This window comes from Pinus tabuliformis, chromosome 6, assembly GCF_031772625.1.
Source record: "Pinus tabuliformis cultivar Carrire ecotype Pingquan chromosome 6, CPIR1, whole genome shotgun sequence".
Classification (NCBI taxonomy): Eukaryota; Viridiplantae; Streptophyta; class Pinopsida; order Pinales; family Pinaceae; genus Pinus; species Pinus tabuliformis.
The window spans coordinates 947,626,985-947,645,527 of NC_142292.1; the positions used below are offsets into that span (position 1 = coordinate 947,626,985).

General features: G+C 38.3%; 1 protein-coding gene across 1 annotated transcript; it reads left to right on the forward strand.

Annotated features, from left to right (window-relative positions):
• Positions 1 to 1,439: 1,439 nt before the first annotated feature.
• Positions 1,440 to 4,167, forward strand: LOC149262083 (U-box domain-containing protein 52-like). The gene is made up of 5 exons (XM_089374399.1): positions 1,440 to 1,952; positions 2,140 to 2,238; positions 2,360 to 2,788; positions 3,028 to 3,783; positions 3,952 to 4,167. The coding sequence occupies exons 1-5, from the start codon at positions 1,683 to 1,685 to the stop codon at positions 4,165 to 4,167; spliced, it is 1,770 nt and encodes a 589-aa protein (XP_089230525.1). The 5' UTR covers positions 1,440 to 1,682.
• The last annotated feature ends 14,376 nt before the right edge of the window (positions 4,168 to 18,543 follow it).

Sequence of the window (18,543 nt, forward strand, 5' to 3'; positions counted from 1 at the left end):
TATTTCCAATATAGTTATGCTTTTTTTTCCTTTTTAATTAAATTGATTAATTATAAGAAATATTATTTGTAGAATATTCTTAATAGAATTCAGAAATCAAATAGTTGAAATTTATTTCCAAAATAGTTATGCCTTTTTTTCCTTTTTAATTAAATTGATTAATTATAAGAAATATCATATGAACAATTGTCATATTAAATGAGTTATGATTTTTTAAGCATGTGGTATTGATAAGACATGATATTGGCACATGATATTATAACAAAGTTTATTTATAAATTAAGAATTTACATGATAAAGTGGGATGCATATTCATAATTAAGAATCTTGTCATATATTTTTAATCATTTCATTTTAATAAAAATAATTTAAAATAAATATATAATTTAGTTGGTTTTTATGATATATTTTTTATTTTAGCAATAAAAAATATATTATGTTTTAATACTTATGTTTTGATGTTTATTATAAATTTATGTCTATTAATATCAATATCAATTATTTAATTTATATGACTATACTAAAAATATTAATATCTCAATTTTTAACTATTTACATTGATAATTATATTGTACTCTTCCCTGCAGGAAATATTGGGTTATAAGATCAATTTTACTTTATAAGATCAATTTTACTTGAAACGTAGTAGTTTAAGGTTAATGATCTTCCATCTTTACTTTATTTATCAAAGGATTATTGAAATCTATATTAATAGACTATTATTATTGAAATTAGTCTAATTTGTTGTCGATCTATTTCAACTACTGACACAATGGTGATCATGTCAGTACTGTGTATGAGCAAATTTTCACATAAAGATTCATCACACGATTCTTTATTCAGGTAAAGTGCTAGTGTAATTAAACAAAATAAGAGAAGAGAATGAGTTTAGGGAAGGATTTCATTTTTATGGTGGCCTATGAGGTCCATACTTCGAAGATATTTGATTTGTGATCTTTAATGTTGGCCTCGTTTGAAGGATTTACTTAAACTATTGCATCTGGTTAATCTGGTTAACTCATATCTGTGTTGTCCATCAAACTTGCTTTTCTCCAGGAAATTCAAGCCCCATGGTGTACCGGAATTTGTTCTAAAAAAATGCCCCAAATTTTTGTACCGTACACATTGCACCAAAATGCAAGCTTAGTTCGCTCCACTTAACTTCATCTACAGAGTTCAAATTTAGCAATACAGAGGATTCTATTAATCATCCCGGTGGCTTTTCAAATATGACTGACTGGAGCTCTCCCAGGACAGGTCCATCTACAGAAACCATTTTTCTCTAAACTCCAAAATTATGCTAATAGATTCCGTTTTTGGTCTTATAAAAAACAAAAGGATCTGCTGCATTCTAATTTCTTGCCGTATTGATCATGATTAGTAGGCTTTAATTTCTACTGTTTCTTCTGTTGATGAATCAAAATGAATCTGACTAGCTTTCAAATGAACCACTTTCCAGTTATCTTTGTACAGGCAATTAATGGGATGCGTTGTCTGTTGTCATTTTGGAAATTACAGGCGGGACAGAGTCCCAATCTGATGTATCCATTCACGCTTACCCTCAACCCCTGTCATTTCAGAGAAATCAATCTCTTTCGAATATTATTCAAGTTACAAGAAGCAGCGCCTCAATTCCAGCAAGCACAATTTCAAATGTCGAGAGTCGATCTGCTTCAATTTCAATGAGAAGTCAAACTTCATGCATTGGTGTAATTTATGACAGTGGAACATCAAGATCGGATTTCCTTAGTGAGAACTCCAGTACAATGAGCATAGAGGAAAAAGAATCTCTAGGCAACACACGATTACCAAGTAGTCCAGCTCTATCCATTGGAAGCCTCCCATTTATGGAATTTGATATATTTTCTGCCAGCAGAAATCAATTTAACTTGGACACTGCAAGTATGAAAACAGCATCAGCATCTAATAATGCACACTTGTCACAGGAACAGGTACAATGTACAAATTGGTATTTTCTGGGCTTTCTCTTGTGTTAGATCACTCTGAGTAATAAGTGAATAACAAATTTGATTTCATTTTTATCATAAAATTGTGTCTCTGGCTGAAAATTTTTGCAGTATGAGGACTTATATGATGGGTTTGGTCTGATCTAATCTGATTCCGTTATTTGATGAGCAGAATATTATGATGGAGGTAGAAAGGCTGAAACTTGAGCTAAAGCACACTCTAGGCATGTATGCTGTAGCCAGGGAAAAAGTAAAGAACGCAAAAATCACAGTGAGTTTATCTGCCTATCTAGTCTAAAAAAATCTAGTCGAATTGAATATCAGATATGCAGTTGTGGGTACTAGGCAGTACACAGGAAGGCTAATGTTTATGAGCTAAATGTGGGTGGCAGGTCAATGAACTATCTTTCCAAAGGATACATGAAGTGAGGAAAGTCGAGGAAGCAAAAATAAGAGAAGAGATAGCAAGAAAAGTCGTTGCACAAGAGAAAGCAAGGAGTCAAACGGCCATGAGGCAAGCTGAGATAGCAAGACAGCTTGCTGAAAGGGAGGCCCAACAAAGAAGAGATGCAGAGTTAAGAGCCAGAAAAGAATCAGAACAGAAAATGAAAGCACAGATTGCTCCTGCATATACCCATCAAGGATACAGAAGATACTCAATAGAAGAAATTCAATCTGCCACAGATTTCTTCTCTGATTCACTCAAGATAGGAGTGGGAGGTTATGGGGCTGTCTACATGGGCACTCTCAAACATACAAAAGTGGCCATCAAAGTTCTTAAAAATGAAGCAAATCAAGGAATACATCAATTTCATCGGGAGGTACTAAATCCTCTGCCTTTTTCTCCCTTTTATCTCCCCCTGCCCTCTACTTGAAAGTTGAGTAGCTACTTCTGGAATCTTAAGTTCTTCAACAACAAATTTGAAATATTACCTATTTCTTAAATTTAAAACTCAATGATGGATCTGCGGAAGATTTTAATACTGGGGTTTATGCTGATTTTGTTTCTAAATATTTGTCTGAGTGCTTTTCTTTTAATCTTTGTTTGAAAATTGTTCAGATTGAGATATTGAGCCGAATTCGTCATCCTCACATGGTAATTTTGCTTGGAGCGTGCCCTGAGCATGGGTGTTTGGTATATGAGTACATGGAAAATGGTAGCCTAGAAGACCGTCTGCTGTGCAAAGACAACAGTGCTCCTCTACCATGGTTTTCACGCTTTAGAATCATATGGGAAGTGGCATCTGCATTGCTTTTTCTTCATATTGCACAGCCAGAACCGATTGTTCACCGTGCTTTGAAGCTTGCACATATCTTACTTGACTACAACTTTGTCAGCAAAATTGGTGATGCAGGTCTTGCCAGACTTGTGCCTGCAAATACCACAAGCATGGTAACCCAGTACAATGACACCGCCCCTGCAGATACATTTTGTTATATTGATCCTGAGTGCCAAAGGACTAGTGGTCTTGACCCCAAGTCAGATTTGTATGCTCTGGGAATTATCATTCTGCAATTGCTGACAGCAAAACCACCTATGACTCTAACAGATGTTGTTGAAACAGCCATTAAGGATGGCTCATTTAGGCAGATCTTGGACAAAAGTGTTGGAAATTGGCCTATTGGTGAGGCCCGTGAATTGGCAATATTAGGATTGAAATGTGCGGATTTTCAGCGCAGGGACAGGCCAGACTTGGAAAAGGATGTTCTACCAGAACTTGAGAGATTCAAAGCCTTTGCCGATGCTCAAAGAAGACATATCAGACAGGAAATGGATGCTATTCCCCCAAAGCATTTCTTTTGTCCTATACAGCTGGTTAGGTTTTCTCATCCGGGCTTCATTTAAAGAAAGGATCAGTGACTATGATAACCTAAGTTGAAATAAAACCCATCTCCATTAACAGAACTAAATGTACATGACTCATGAACATCTGGCTATTATTTCTAATATTGAATGTGGAAATGTTGGACTTGTTGTATGCAGGAGGTCATGGACGATCCCCATTTCGCGGCTGATGGTTTCACATACGAGTACAGCACCATCAACACTTGGCTCGAAAACAAGAATACGTCCCCAGTGACGAACCAGACCCTAGACCATAAGTTCCTCATTCCAAATGATGCACTTAGGTCTGCAATCCTACGGTGGAAAATTAAATCTGGATTCAACAATGCAGATTATGACACTGAACAATACTAATAATAATAAATGGCCCTATTTCATATAACACTCCTGCTGTTAATATCGAATCGAATTGTCGTATCACCGATTTCCCTGAAAAATACATGGTCGTAACGAATATGTGGTTTCTTTATATTCAATTTTGGATTGACTTCACGTATTTTGCGGAAAGTTTCTTCAACCAAAGCTGAAAATGTTTCTCAATCTCCGAAAATTGAAGTATAATGCGTATGATGTCTACCACTTGACTCTTACTCTTGCATGGTGTTCATTGTAAAGATAATTTTCCTTTTTTATTTAATGGGCTTAATATTTAAGAATGTGTAAATTTTTTGATTAAATGTCATAATTAAAATTGCTTCAAAGGGTTTTCTGGTAAGTTTTAAGTTTTATTATTATTGGAGGCGAAGAAGAGGAATACTTTTATTCAATTAGAGGGATAGAGTATGTAAATCTCAAGAAATTTTAATAATCAGATCATTACATGAAAGCAGGTCACTTGTTACACAATCAAAGAAGCCTTATACACATACACTAATTTGGTGTGTGACTTGATCATAACCTTCAAAATAAATTATTATTATTATTATTGACCATAATTCATGCACATTAGTTTAACTATATCATAATATTGGAAATGAACATGCTGAATTAAGCATCAAATGGCTCCTTGTTTTAGTACTATATTTAATATAATTGTTTAAGTTGATATTGTGAAATTTTCAACCATGGACATAAAGATTCATAGTGTGAATAACATCGTAATTATAACTTTAAAATTAAATAATAATAATAATAATTATTATGTATTTAAAAAAATAAATACAAATTATATGATTTCTTTTTTAATTCATAAATTATGTATTTAAAAGAATAGATAACAATTATATAATTTCTTTTTAATTCATAAATAATTGAGTTAAGTTGTGATATTTCTTAATATTAAAGTTATTTTCTCACACATTAGATGAAGGTAATAACTAAGGGTGGGCATATTGGAAAGAACTCATGTCAATTATGGACTTCTTAACTCCTTTTCCATTTGATATTGTTTTTTTTGTCATATATCTAACTAATAGTAATATTAGCTCAACCACATTAATAGAGTGTTTTCTACATGTTGACTAGCATAATTTTTCACTTTTAAAATTAATGACATTGATTGATCACTTTTATTATTATGATTGTGCTAATCGACACCAAAATGAAATCTCACAGAATAACTAGTTACTCATAGCTCATGACTGTTTTTATAATCTCTTTTTTTTTTAAAATATAACTGGTTTTCAGAGCATAACTGGTTACTCATCGCTCTTTTAAATTTTTTTAAATATAACTGGTTTTCAGAGCATAACTGGTTACTCATCGCTCTTTTAAAAAAAAAATATGAAGTGGTGCAAAGTGTTACTTTTGGGCGAAGAAGAATTTTTATAAGTCACATTGGCGCCCGCAATTTCAGAGTATAATTGGTTACTCAATGCAAAAATATGAAGTGGTTGGAAAGTGTAAATTTCGGGCGAAGAAGAATTTTTATAAGTCACATTGGCGCCCTCAATTTCATATACATATAAAGAGCCAGTGCTTATGCAAGATATTGGAAGTAAGTTTCACAAGTTTTTTTAGCACAACGCATTGATAACTGATGCAAACATTCTGCATATAAAATACAAAAGATAATTCGGCCGAATAGATGCGGGATAAAGTACTGGCGCAGAGTATACTTCTCAATGTCATAACAAGAAAATTTGTAATCACTGGACCAAACCCATACGAAATGCTGTCTAAAGAGCACAGAGAAAGGGTGATTTAAAAGCTAAGGCTAATTTCAAAGTTTTTTTTTCCATGCTACATTATTATCGGAGTCCATTAAATAATGAGCAAACTTAACTAATCGCAAATCTCGTTGTAAGGTTGACATATAAAACATTTGGAGGAGCCCACAACACCCTTATTCAACGTGTCAATATATAATATGTACCTCCAACAATATAAGCACCACAAAATTTCCAAAGCGAATATAATTGCGCCAACAGAGAAGGAACCAAGGGAAAAGCCCATGCTAAGCTCAAAAATCTTGCACAATTGTCCAAGAGTTGACACCACCAAACCGATTGTCCTTCTTATCGCCAAATGACAAAATAACGTAGAGAACATATAAATGATGTAATATATTGGCATTCAGTGCAAATCATCCCAATGATTTTGATTCAGCTATTACTTCAAAGGATATTTCCATTCCTGAATCTTCCTTGATTGGTGATGATACAAAACTCTTCTATGAGAGGTTACCATATTTTAGGGCAATTGTTGCTACGATGTTATTAGCAGAAGCGGAACCAAAGACCAGTGAGCAATCACATAAGGTTACCAAATAACAACACGAGCTATCATTTGATCTAGAGAAAGATGCCTTGTTTGTCCCAGAAATTGCAAATGGAGTTATTGCGTTCAGTCGCAAATTTGAGCTAGCACCCTTTTTGTTGCGATCCATTTTTCAATATTTCACATTTGTTTCTCCACCATTTGAATGAATTCTCCAACTTCATAATTCCATCTCTGTGATGAAAACATAATCATTTCAATGATTGGATCTTGTATGGGCATCTTATCGTTTTCTGTATCTACAGCGAAAAGTATTTTCCGAACTTCGGGATTGGGTTCGGTTCTTAGAGTTGCTTCAATGGCCTTGCTATGTTAAATGTGAAACCAAAGAAGACTTTGGATCCGTCGTCATCGTCCCACAACTGACTCTTGGGAGATGTCCAGATCAAGTGAAGGATGGCCAAGATATATTGTTGAAACAGGTCAGGCATGTACTAGAAATGCGCATGAGTTTGATCTCTATGGGACAACTGGATGATGAAGGTTATTCCATAAGCTTTGGAAAAAGAAGCTGGAAAATTAGCAAAGGAGCATTGGTTCTGGTTAGAGGACCCAAGACAAGAACATTATATACATTGAAGGCAATGATAGGAAAATCAGATTTGGTTGTTGTCACAAAAGAAGGAAATTCAACAGATCTATGGCATAAGCGCTTGGGTCACATGAGCGAGAAGGGCTTAAAAATCCTTGTTGGTAAAAATTTATTACCAGGTTTAAAATTGTACAATCTTGATCTTTGTGAGCATCATATATATGGTAAACAAACAAGGGTTTCATTCCTTAGAGGTGGCCATGATAGAAAGAAAAATATGTTAGAATTGATACACTAAGATGTGTTTGGGCCTATTAACATCAAGTCATTAGGAGGAGCATCATATTTTGTAACATTCATAGATGATGCATCTAGGAAGGTTTTGGCATATCCTATGAAAAGTAAAAGTGAAGCGTTTGAAATATTTCAAAAATTCTATGTTGTTGTTGAAAGAGAGACTAAAAAATTGCTAAAGTGCTTGAGAACAAATAATGGTGGAGAATATTACTCAAAATCATTCAAGGAATATTGTAACAGGGTTGGCATAAAGCATGAGAACACTGTGCCTAGTACTCCTCAAAAAAATGGTGTTGCAGAAAGGATGAATCACACCATTATGGAAAAGGTGAGGAGTATGTTGTCCAATTATGGTTTGGAGAAACATTTTTGGGCAGAAGCTGTAAGGACAACTTGCTACCTTATAAATCAATCTCCAACTACAGCCTTGGATGGCGACATCCCTAAAGAAGTTTGGACTGGTAAGAAGTTGAATTATTCTCATTTGAAAATATTTGGATGTGAAGCATTTGTACATATTCCCAAAGAAAATAGAACTAAGTTAGATGATAAATCTATGAAATGCATTTTTCTGGGATATGCGGATGAAGAATTTGGTTATTGTCTATGGGATCCAGTCAAACATAAAATTATTAGAAGCAGGGATGTTATATTTAATGAGTCAGAAATGTTTAAGAGGACTGTAGGTGAGTTGGAGGTCAAGAAAGTTATTGACATTTTTGAAGAGAAGCATGAAGACATCCCATTGATGCAAGAAAACGGACAACAAATTCAAGAGTAGAAAGGACAACAAGTGGAAAGTAATGAACATCGAGAAGAAGGAATCTTGCAGGAACCTTTACCGGAGATGCAACCTGTTAATCCACCACCACAATTGGTTTGCAGATCTTCTAGGCCTTATAAGCTGTCACAAAGGTATCCTCCTTCAAACTATATTTTATTCACTGATGAAGGTGAGCCTAATTGTTTTCAAGAGGCTTGTAAAGTTGAGCACAACGAAGAATGGAAGAAAGTAATGGATGAAGAAATGAAATCTTTGCTGGAAAACAAAATGTGGGAGTTGGTAAATATCCCAAAAGGTAGAAAGGCTCTACAAAACAAATGGGTTTACAAGATTAAGCATGAAGGTGACGAAAAGAAGGAGAGGTATAAAGCAAGGATGGTGGTGAAAGGATTTTCCCTAAAAGAAGGTATTAACTTCACTGAAATTTTCTCACCCGTTGTTAAAATTTCATCCATCAGAGTCATTCTTGGTCTTGTTGCTACTTTAGACTTAGAATGTGAACAATTAGATGTAAAAACTGATTTCCTTCATGTTGAGTTGGAGGAAGAAATTTATATGGAGCAACCAGAAGACTTCACAGAAAAAGGAAAAGAAGACCTTGTTTGCAAGTTGTTTTCCTGTTTCAACACATAGTCATTCTTTATGGGTTGAAATAGGCACCTCGACAATGGTACAAGAAATTTGATTCATTCATGTTGAAACATGGTTTTCACAGGTTGGAAGCTGACCATTGCGTCTATATCAAGAGGACCTATGATCAAGGAAAGTATATCATATTATTGTTATATGTGCATGACATGTTGATTGTTGGGCATGATAAGAATATGATCAATAGGTTGAAGAAAGATTTGGGCAGCAAATTTGCAATGAAGGATTTGGGTCTAGCACAACAGATATTAGGCATGAGGATCATTCGTGACAGGAAAGGCAGAAGGTTGTGGTTGTCACAAGAAAAATATATCAAGAAGGTGCATGATAGATCATTAGGGGAATTTTGAGGTCTAAAATGGGTCTCCTAAGGAAATTATAAGATAATAGTGGGAATAATAAAATAAGATTAGATTACATCATCAGATTTTAGAGGCAAAAAAGAAAAAAACTATTTTTTCAACTCGTATTTTCAACTTATCTCCCTATGGGTTCACTCAAATTTCGAGAAGCGATGCTCGTTTGATGAAAAATTTGATTCCTCATCCAAGGAGTACCCATGTTGCATACTTTTGATGGACCCTACTACACGAAAAATGAGAGATACATGAAACATATGATTGTAATCACGTTTTTCATGTATTTCTCATTTTTCGTGTAGCAGGGTCCATCGAAAGTATGCAACATGGGTATTCCTTGTATGAGGAATTAAATTTTGCATCTAACGAGAACTCCCGCTCGAAATGAGTAAAAACTTAGGGAGATAAGTGAAAAAGTAGTTTTATTATTTTATTAATTTTTAATCTTTTTACTCTTTTACTCCAAAAAGGGTGAACCATCCCCCATGGTTGACATCATCATCTTGAATCCTAATGGCTTTGTTGACGGTGTTGGACCTGCCAACATGTTAGGAGATCTCCCCAGTAAGAAGTCCCAACTAGACCTCAGACTGTTTGAAGTAGGAGTCCCAGTAGTGGGTAGTACAATATCGCCTTGACTGTGGTTGCGCACAGAGGTAAGTAAGATGTTCTTCTTGGAAGCAAGGGTGTGACCTTGCAATGAGTCAAGGAAGGTGCATGAAAGGCTCTAATGCATGGAAAGGGAGAAGAGTGCACCCCTTTGAAGCCTGTGATAGCACGCAACTTGAAAGGGAACACACGAGCTAAAAGACATGAGGAGATGGAAACCATGATAGCCGACAATCCAAAGTGATGGATTATATCAACAACATGCTTTGATAAGATTCATACAAACAAATACAGAATAGTCACTGTCGCCTACTCCTCCAAAGAGATGTACTATCTCTACACCGTGGAGAAGTCAAGGCTCGTTACAATACACTCCAAGCTTTCTCTAAGTTATACCTATAGGAATCTTGGCTCCCAAAAGCCTATACAATGAGTTATGAGGTCTATAAATAGAAAATGGTGGGGTGAACCTTGAAATTCCCCTTTGTGACTCTTCAACTACCCTCACAACTCTTCAACTTACACATCATTGTTACATTCTACTATTGACACTTGGTCTTTCACTTTTACAGTATGTTTACATTACAATCTGCACATGTACTCGTGCGAGATGAAAATGGGCTTGAGTAAGCCATGCAAGACATCCCTAAGACTCAGACAGTTGTGGGAAGACTAACTCTTCGACATCCTCTCGATGATCGACAATAGCAAACTAATGCCAAGATTGGTAGTATGTTATGGTGTCTGTGTGCTCTGTGGTGACATTATTATGAAAGTGAACTCTTGCCTCTGTTGCATTCGGGTATACTAATTTGGAATCTCTGTCCAACTCGTCGGATAACATGTGCATCATGGTCTTGAGTATAGCCGTACCAACAACATACTGGTGCATAATGTCTGCGCTCATCTACAAGGTTGCACAAGTGACTCTGCGCATCAAATGATCAAAGTACATGTCCAATTCTAGTTGAACTTGGTTCTTTGTCTTCTCCTCAGTGAGTGTGCCAATGGATGAGATCGCATGCATGCGCACAATGACATCCATGCTCCTGAACACTCGTGCATGTGAAGCCTGTAAGTTGGTGATGAGCTGTGGGAGTTCCTCATAGTTCCAGATCTGACTTCGGAGTTGTTCCTTCAATTCCACTGCCTTTGGCTTCATCATCTTTGGAAAATGCAATGGGGCTCCCTTGTACCTCATTGTCCATTTATGCATGTGATTGAAATCAGTGTGTATGTCTAACAAGATGTGTGCTCTCCTAGCACAGTGTTGATGCCAACCATTAAGATAGACAACCAACTTATGCACGATGACAAACCTCAAGTATAGATTCTGTATGACTGTCTCGAGAGACGACACTTCATCAAGTATCGATTTCCTCAACTCTACTCTGGCGGATGTTGTAACTTTCTCTTCTCCCTGCTTGACTGCTTGTAACTCCTTAGCCATGCGCTCGTTCTCAGCTGTCAAGAATCTAACACTCGACCTAGTGGCTTCGGCATATGCCTTGGTAGCATCAGCCAATGCAGTTGGATGTATGCACACATCGGATATGATCACTCTTTATTCAAAATGCACAGGAGATACATGGACATACAGAATGGGTATTCTGCGTGACTTAACAACTCTGTGTTGTGACGCATCGAAAGATATGTTGTGCACATCAGCGTCCAGATAGCCCTTAAGGATTTCAGTGTCTCCTTGATCACTTGGGACTTGATTTTCTTCCGGATCTGGTGTAGCCAGTGGGGTGACCTCTTGGTTCTTAGGCATGAGGTCAATGTACTGATCTAGCTCAGGCTAAACCACATCTGTGTCCATCTATTCAATCTCTTGAGTAAAGTCCTGCTCCTGCGACTGCTCACTGTTTTTCGGATGAATCCATAACCTATATTGGCATAGTCTCATCAATGTGTGCATGATGCGCCTCCTGCTATTCATTTTCCTGTTGCGCTTCCTTCTCTCTTCTATGCAACTCTTGTTCCTCCCTTAGCTGTTGCTTCAACTCCTGCAACTCATTTTCTTCCTCCCTAAGCTTCTGCTTCTCCCTTTTCCTTTGCGCAATACTTCGGTCGTGCTGTCACCTCTTTGCCTCATTCTCCAAAGCTGCTCTTAACACAAGTGGATCGGCTTTGAACTTACAACTTTTCTCCACCTCTGTGCTATCAGCAACCTTCCCCTTGCCTTTGTCAACTACAAGTCTTCTTCCCTTTGCTGTTGTTGATGTTGCTACTCTCTGAGATGTTGCTCACCACTCTACAACCATTCTGACCGGTTCATTGAGCCTTGAGAAGTTATAGCAGTATCTCCATGAGTCTTCCTCAGGCCAATGACACACCCGGCGGATCCAAGGATGATAAACTCTTGCACAGTTGTCCTTCACTAAGCAATGTGGGTCATATGGATTGAAACTTCTAGTGCTAAAGGTGAACCTCTTGAATTCTTTCGTCTCGACCTCAACATGCTTGAGATTCTAGATCTCATACAACCCGATCCGTAAAGGAAGAGAAGGCTAAGGTGCTTTCTTATTCCTGTGCAGTATCACTGACAACCCTGTCGAGATGTGATATGCAGCCTCTTGCATGACCAAATTGTCCATGGAAAACTTTGGTAAAACATGCGGAGCCTTCTCCACACTGTACATCCAGATGAAGGTGCCAAGGGGTGAGGCATACCAATCTACTCTGTTTACCAGTGCCTCCATTTCTACCTGCGACATGCAAGGCAGATCATGTTCAAAGATCATCCTATACATCGGGGTGACGAAATGGTCTGATAGTTGTATTATAACTCCATAGAAGATGCACTCAGAAAACAACCTGCAATAGGTGTGCACAGAGGTTTCTAAAGGTGTCCATGCCCAACCCACGCCAAGGAATTGTTGACGGGCACAAATTGCATCAAGTATGTAAGTGGGCATGAATAGCTTTTCTTACTGACCCTTGGGTGGATGTTGGGCATCTGTTACTTGTCCCTTCAGCTGGAGAGCCAATATGTCAGACTAATTGAAAGGTCTTCCTTTGCTCGCCAGCTGATCCAGCGCAATCACCCAACTCTGCGGAAAGGTTTCTGTACTCTCTTGGCCATATAAGTGGAATGCGAAGATGACTAAGAGCCAATAAGCCTTCCAAATTATCCTTGTCTTGTAAACTTGGTTGGGTGTTTTCCTGAACTTAGATGGCTCTCTAACCCAACTCTTTAAGATGTCTCTTGAGTTTGCATTGCTGTTGGGCTTGGTGAAGGGCCCATCCATTGTGACCACCGACTACGGCAAGTGATACATCTCCCGAAAGTCCTTTTCCCTGAAGGTAGAAAGTTATGTTCCACTAGCACTGCTCAAAACCATTGTCTCTATATTAGCATAAGAGACAATCTAGTGGATCATGTCCGCGCATGGAAACGTGGGATACCTGCATGCAATTCGGTACAAGCTAAACTTGTGTATGTTGACATAGACTCTGCGGCCTTCCAGATTCTCCTCAAGGGTACCTGAAAGGAAGTCGTTGATGTCCTGCCATTTCATCTTGATCTCCTTGTATATGAACAACTTAGTGTCTTCGTAGATGGGCAAGATCATAGACATTTTCTCGACCACATCTCTAGTTGCACTCTCAATGGTATCCTTTGACCCTAAACTCTTGGAAGCCACTGTACCTATAGTGCTAAGAGACTGCTGAACACCTGTGATACCTAGAGACAGAAAAGCACTCATGGAAAGAAAACTGTCAGTTGAAAAACAAAAGAAACTTGAGGACTAACACGCAACACACATGGGTGACTGATTGGAAGATTTGCGCAATTTTCACCGGGAGGCTGGGAGACTGATTTCCAGAACTGCGCAGAACATAGTCTGGACTGTCAGTTGGCTGATTGGCTGTTGAAACTGCATAGAGCACAATCCAACTTGGCCTGATGAGGACTGAAACTACACAATGTGTAGTTTCAGTTAGCATGACCGCAGGCCGGAAAAACTACATTTGCATAATTCCGGGGGCTAGTGGGTCACTACCTCTCAGAATTGCGTAGAGAAATCTTGGAAGGCCAGGGTGAGGCAAGCTTTACGCAATTCCTGGGAGGAAGGCATGGCCTTCCATCCCAAAAATGCGTAGTGTAAGCTGTGCAAGGTAAGGTCTGGTCCAAGGCAGCTCAAACTCACCAACGGGTGACTCAAAACAATGAGAACTGAATGCATGTGTGAAGCTGGGTGCATACATGAGTGAATGAACATACATGCAACCAATGAGTGAAACATCCAGTAAGCAAGAAAACAACTAAGTGTGTGAAGCGAGTTGCCACAACGACGACCGTCAGTGCAAAAATAATGTCATGCATACGACAATAAGGAGATGCAATTTGAAACTTGAAACAATGCTTCTACAAGCTAACATGCATTAAAATGGCAGCAAGCTTTCAAAAAAAAACAAGCAAACAACACTCACACAAATCGAAATACAAAAAGCGATAGAAAAGCAGTAAAAGACATGAAAAGCAGACTTACCCAGAAAAGGTTGAGCTGAGTGTGTTGAATGCTCCTAGATGCGATGGGGAATTCCAAAGCTCCAAGATCAAAGTGAAGAATGAGCTCTGAAGCATCGAATAAATAGTTTTGATATGATCGAGGCTTATGACGTGTATGCCAAAAATCTAGGAAAAAGCGACACTTGGCAGGAGGTTTTTAAAACGAATTTTGGATGTAACCCCCAATTGCTAAAAATGGATCCCTAAATCTAGTGATGATTTTTCTTTTTTTTCCTTTTTTGGGAAAAAGTAACCCATGCATGTAAGGCAAGACTGGTTAGCCCTGGAGGGAACTGATCAACTTGGGAGCACATGCAACAGACTATAAGCCTCTGGATGATTTCTGCATAGTTTCTAGGTTGAGTGGTTCTAGCTGCCCCTCAAGCTCTGCACAATTTCTGGACTGTGATGAGCACCAGTTTTGCAACAAGAATGCTGCAACTCCTAGGCTACCAACTTTACTTTATCAACCTGGGTTTCGTACAAACTTGGAGGTGATGGTGCTGTATACACAAGTAAAAGTGAAGGTTCTGCCTTTTGTCACTTGTTTAGTTGGCGAGAGACCACTGGGGGTTCTCAAGCTAGACTTCTATGGATTCAAAAAAAGCTTGGTTTCTTAATGAAAGAAATGGAAATCTAATCTAAGAGAGAGCTAATATATTGCAATAATGAAAAAGACCTAAATTCAATGCTAAATCACACCATTTCCTAATTAACTGCTAAGAAACTATGCTAAATTAACATGAACCAAATGCTATTGTCTAAGTGTGGAAGTTAAAATAATCAAAAATCATTGTTGTGCAAGTAAAGGGACTGAAATAACTCTGTTTTTGTCTTTTTGTTGTTTTCATGCAAAACCAAATATGCAAACTAATCTCTTGTGGTGATGTGACAGGTGGTTTAAGGATGTTTGAGGATGGATGGAAGGTTTAGGAGATGGATGGATGGTGTGGGAGACCCTTGGGTGACCTTTGGGGAATTCCTAGAGGTTTTCCCTCAAGTCGGCCTCAAAACAGGCCACTACAGGAAAACCTATAGGATGTACTAGAAACCTACAGGATTCCCTGTATTTCTACAGGATGCAACCGTGAGAAAAATGATGGGTGTTGGAGGTGATGGAAATCTTAGAGAAGGTGGTTAATGGGTGGAATGGAGTGAGACGAGACCTAGGATCACTCAGAAGTCAACAGCAAGGTTAGGAGATGGTTGGATTCACTCAATGTGCTTGGAAGAATTTCTATGTAAAATGATGAAATTAGTGAAGGCAATGGTGAAAGCAAGGAATGATTATGGTGGATGAAGTGGAAAGTGATTGTTGGCTATGAGGTCTCTGTCTTCTCCTGAAGCACCTACTTTGCATCAGACATGTATAATTTCCAAAAAGTCATGTAAACAAGAAGCGTTCCCATAAGTTAGAAAAGCAGAATTAATGAACTAATTGTCTACCTTATGCATGAGGAAAGTAGCGGAAAGGAATGGAATCAAGGATGAGACCTATTGCAAGAATGAAGACAGAAGAGATGGGAATTCAATCCTACTTTGAAAAACTGATCAAATGCTAGCTTAAATACAGTAAACTCTAAAACTTATGAAAGAAATAGAAATCTGTGTTTTTGGGGCTGCACAAGGGTCCCTTCCTCAAACCATGATCCCAAAGGGAAGAAGTGAGGCCAAGACACCTGCTACAGCCTTGTGGTGCTTCTTTTATCCCTTCCAACCTGCTACTGAAGTAAGGCACAAAAGGAAGAAAACTAATAAACAACCAATCAAATCTACACTACTTGCGATGAAAATACCTCTAAAGACAAATTAACAATGAAGCTATGAAACTAAGCTAAACATAAAGATACAAAAAGAGGAGCCTTGGCTGCTAGGTTTGGGCCCTAACCCAAGAGCTTAAGCCCTATGAGTTAACTCAATGATGGCTGAAAACAAAACTCATTCTTATTACCAAACTAGAAAATTACATCAAAATCTTCCACAAGTCTGGAGCTCGAAAATAACTTAGAATTTTACAACAAAAATTTGAATCCTAATGAGACTCTAGGCCTCTCTACTTATACAATTGAAGTCCCCAACAACTTGCTTAAAATTAGGGAGGCTCAGCTGCCTTCTAATCCTCATGACTTGGCTGCTTGCACTCTTAGCTTGTGTGATAAATGGAGGAATATTCGAATGGGGGAGAAGTAAATGAGGAGGATTTACCTCCTAGAATCCCTTTCCGTTGTCCCATTCGGCTTTCAACCTTAGTCTTTGCGAAAATTCCTTGATTTTCTCCTTCAAACCTGCATTCAATATATATTAGTCCAATAGGCATGATATCCCACTTTAACTCATCTCATGAACAAAATATAATTAAAAACATGTAATAAGTTGTGAGAAGAGTTGGTTTTACTAAGCTAGGAGGTGAATTAAGGCCCATATAATTACCCAATGATGAGGCTCATCATCACCCCCTATTGAAAGTGTTGCTCATCCTCTGAGCAACTTAATCAATATCCATATCCTTCATAGCTCTAGTGCCCCCTGACATCCCATGCCTCTGCTGTGTTTTCCTCTTCTTGTTCATAGAAACCTGCTTTCTTTTCTACCTCCTCCCACTGCCTCTTTTCTTCTTCTTCCTTCCTTCCTTCTAGCATTCCTAAGAATAGTGGTGGACTAAGTTTCAAGCCAATACAATTGACTTTGAGCCTTTGCATATATTGCTTGTACATGTGTGTCCTGCTTAGTGCTTTTCTCATCCTTTGAGGAGAGTGGTACTCTCTTATCTTTAAGCTGTATGGCAATGTGTTCCATCTCCTTAGGAAAGCATGTATGTTGTCATCCCCTAACAACCTGAACATGTCCTCAAAATGTGAAATTTCTTGCTCTTGGGTAGCAAGATACCTAGGTGCAAGTTGAGGATCATTTGCAATTAAATTATGTGTGCTGATGAGAGCCATTGGATTGGACTGCTTAGCTCTGATCATAAGAGGTTTTGTTTGTTCTCTTGCCAATATCCTTTTCATTTCTGCAACCCTTGCTTCCTCATGGTTCATCCATGATGCCAAAGCCATCAACTGTAAATCTCCTAGCTTGGCATTAGGGTCCCATACATTCATGTTTGTTAAGGCCATATTATGCAAATAAAACTCAGACATCTTGGCCCTATCTTCTAGTGTGCTCTGATCACAAAGATCAATGAACTACCTAGAGTCCTGAAATGGCATAGTGCCCCTCTGTGCTAGGGTATTAATTTGGAACTGCAACCACTGTTCCTTAAGGTATAGGGCATAGGATTTAGCTGGAATCCTACACTGGATCGCTTCCAGAGAGAAACTGGCCATACATGCCAATTGGTTCTCTCTTTCTTGCAGCTGTCCTTTCAACCATGCATTTTATGTCTCTAACTGATTTCTCATTATGGCCTCTCTGTCTCTCAAGCTACTTAGTTCTCTGCCCATCTTTTTGAGCTTCTCCTCCATGTGACCAATGTCTTCCACCCCCTTGGATTTGGAAATCTGCATCCATTGATGAGTTTTGGTTCTCTCCTGCTTAAGCTCAAAGAATAGTGGAATAGAAAATTTTTGTGGAATGACCCTGCCCCCTTCAATAAATCTGTAGTAAGAGTCAAGGTTAGGTCGGGGGATAGGTTCCTTTAACTCTGGGTCCTCTTCTTTGGTTTCTTGCCGTAGGCCTTCCTCCTTATCCAATTTTTGAGTCTCCGGTAGGTTTAACAGAGTATCCTATAGGACTGCTTCAACTTCTTGTAGGTCCTGCAGTGTATCCTGTAGGATTGCTTTTCCTTTGGATGAGGTGGATCTAGTTATAGGCCTTCTCACATAGGTGATAGGATACTTAGGAGGAGGAATTTTCTCCTGCTGTTTAGGTAGGTCCTCAATCACAATGGGAATTTTGGTTGGTGTTTGGGGTTTCCCCGGTTTTATCCTTGTGCTTTTCCTTGTCCTGAAATATAAGGGGGTATGCCTCTGTCTTCTTCCTTTTTGTTTGATAGGTGTGCTAAGAGTAGTGAGGGTAGCTGCTTCTTCTCTCTCAGTGGCCTCTGGAGACACCCTAGGTGGCTCCTCCTTGTCTTCTACCTCCTCTTTTCATTGTCCCTTTCCTCTCTATTTTTCCTCTCCTCTTCTCCTTCTAGCTCCTCATCTTGTTTATCAATCTCTTCTTTGTCATCTTCCTCTATTTCCTCATCATTCTCTTTCTCTTTCTCCTCTTCTTCTTCATCTTCCTCCTCATCTATCTCATCTTCCTCCTCATCTATTTGATC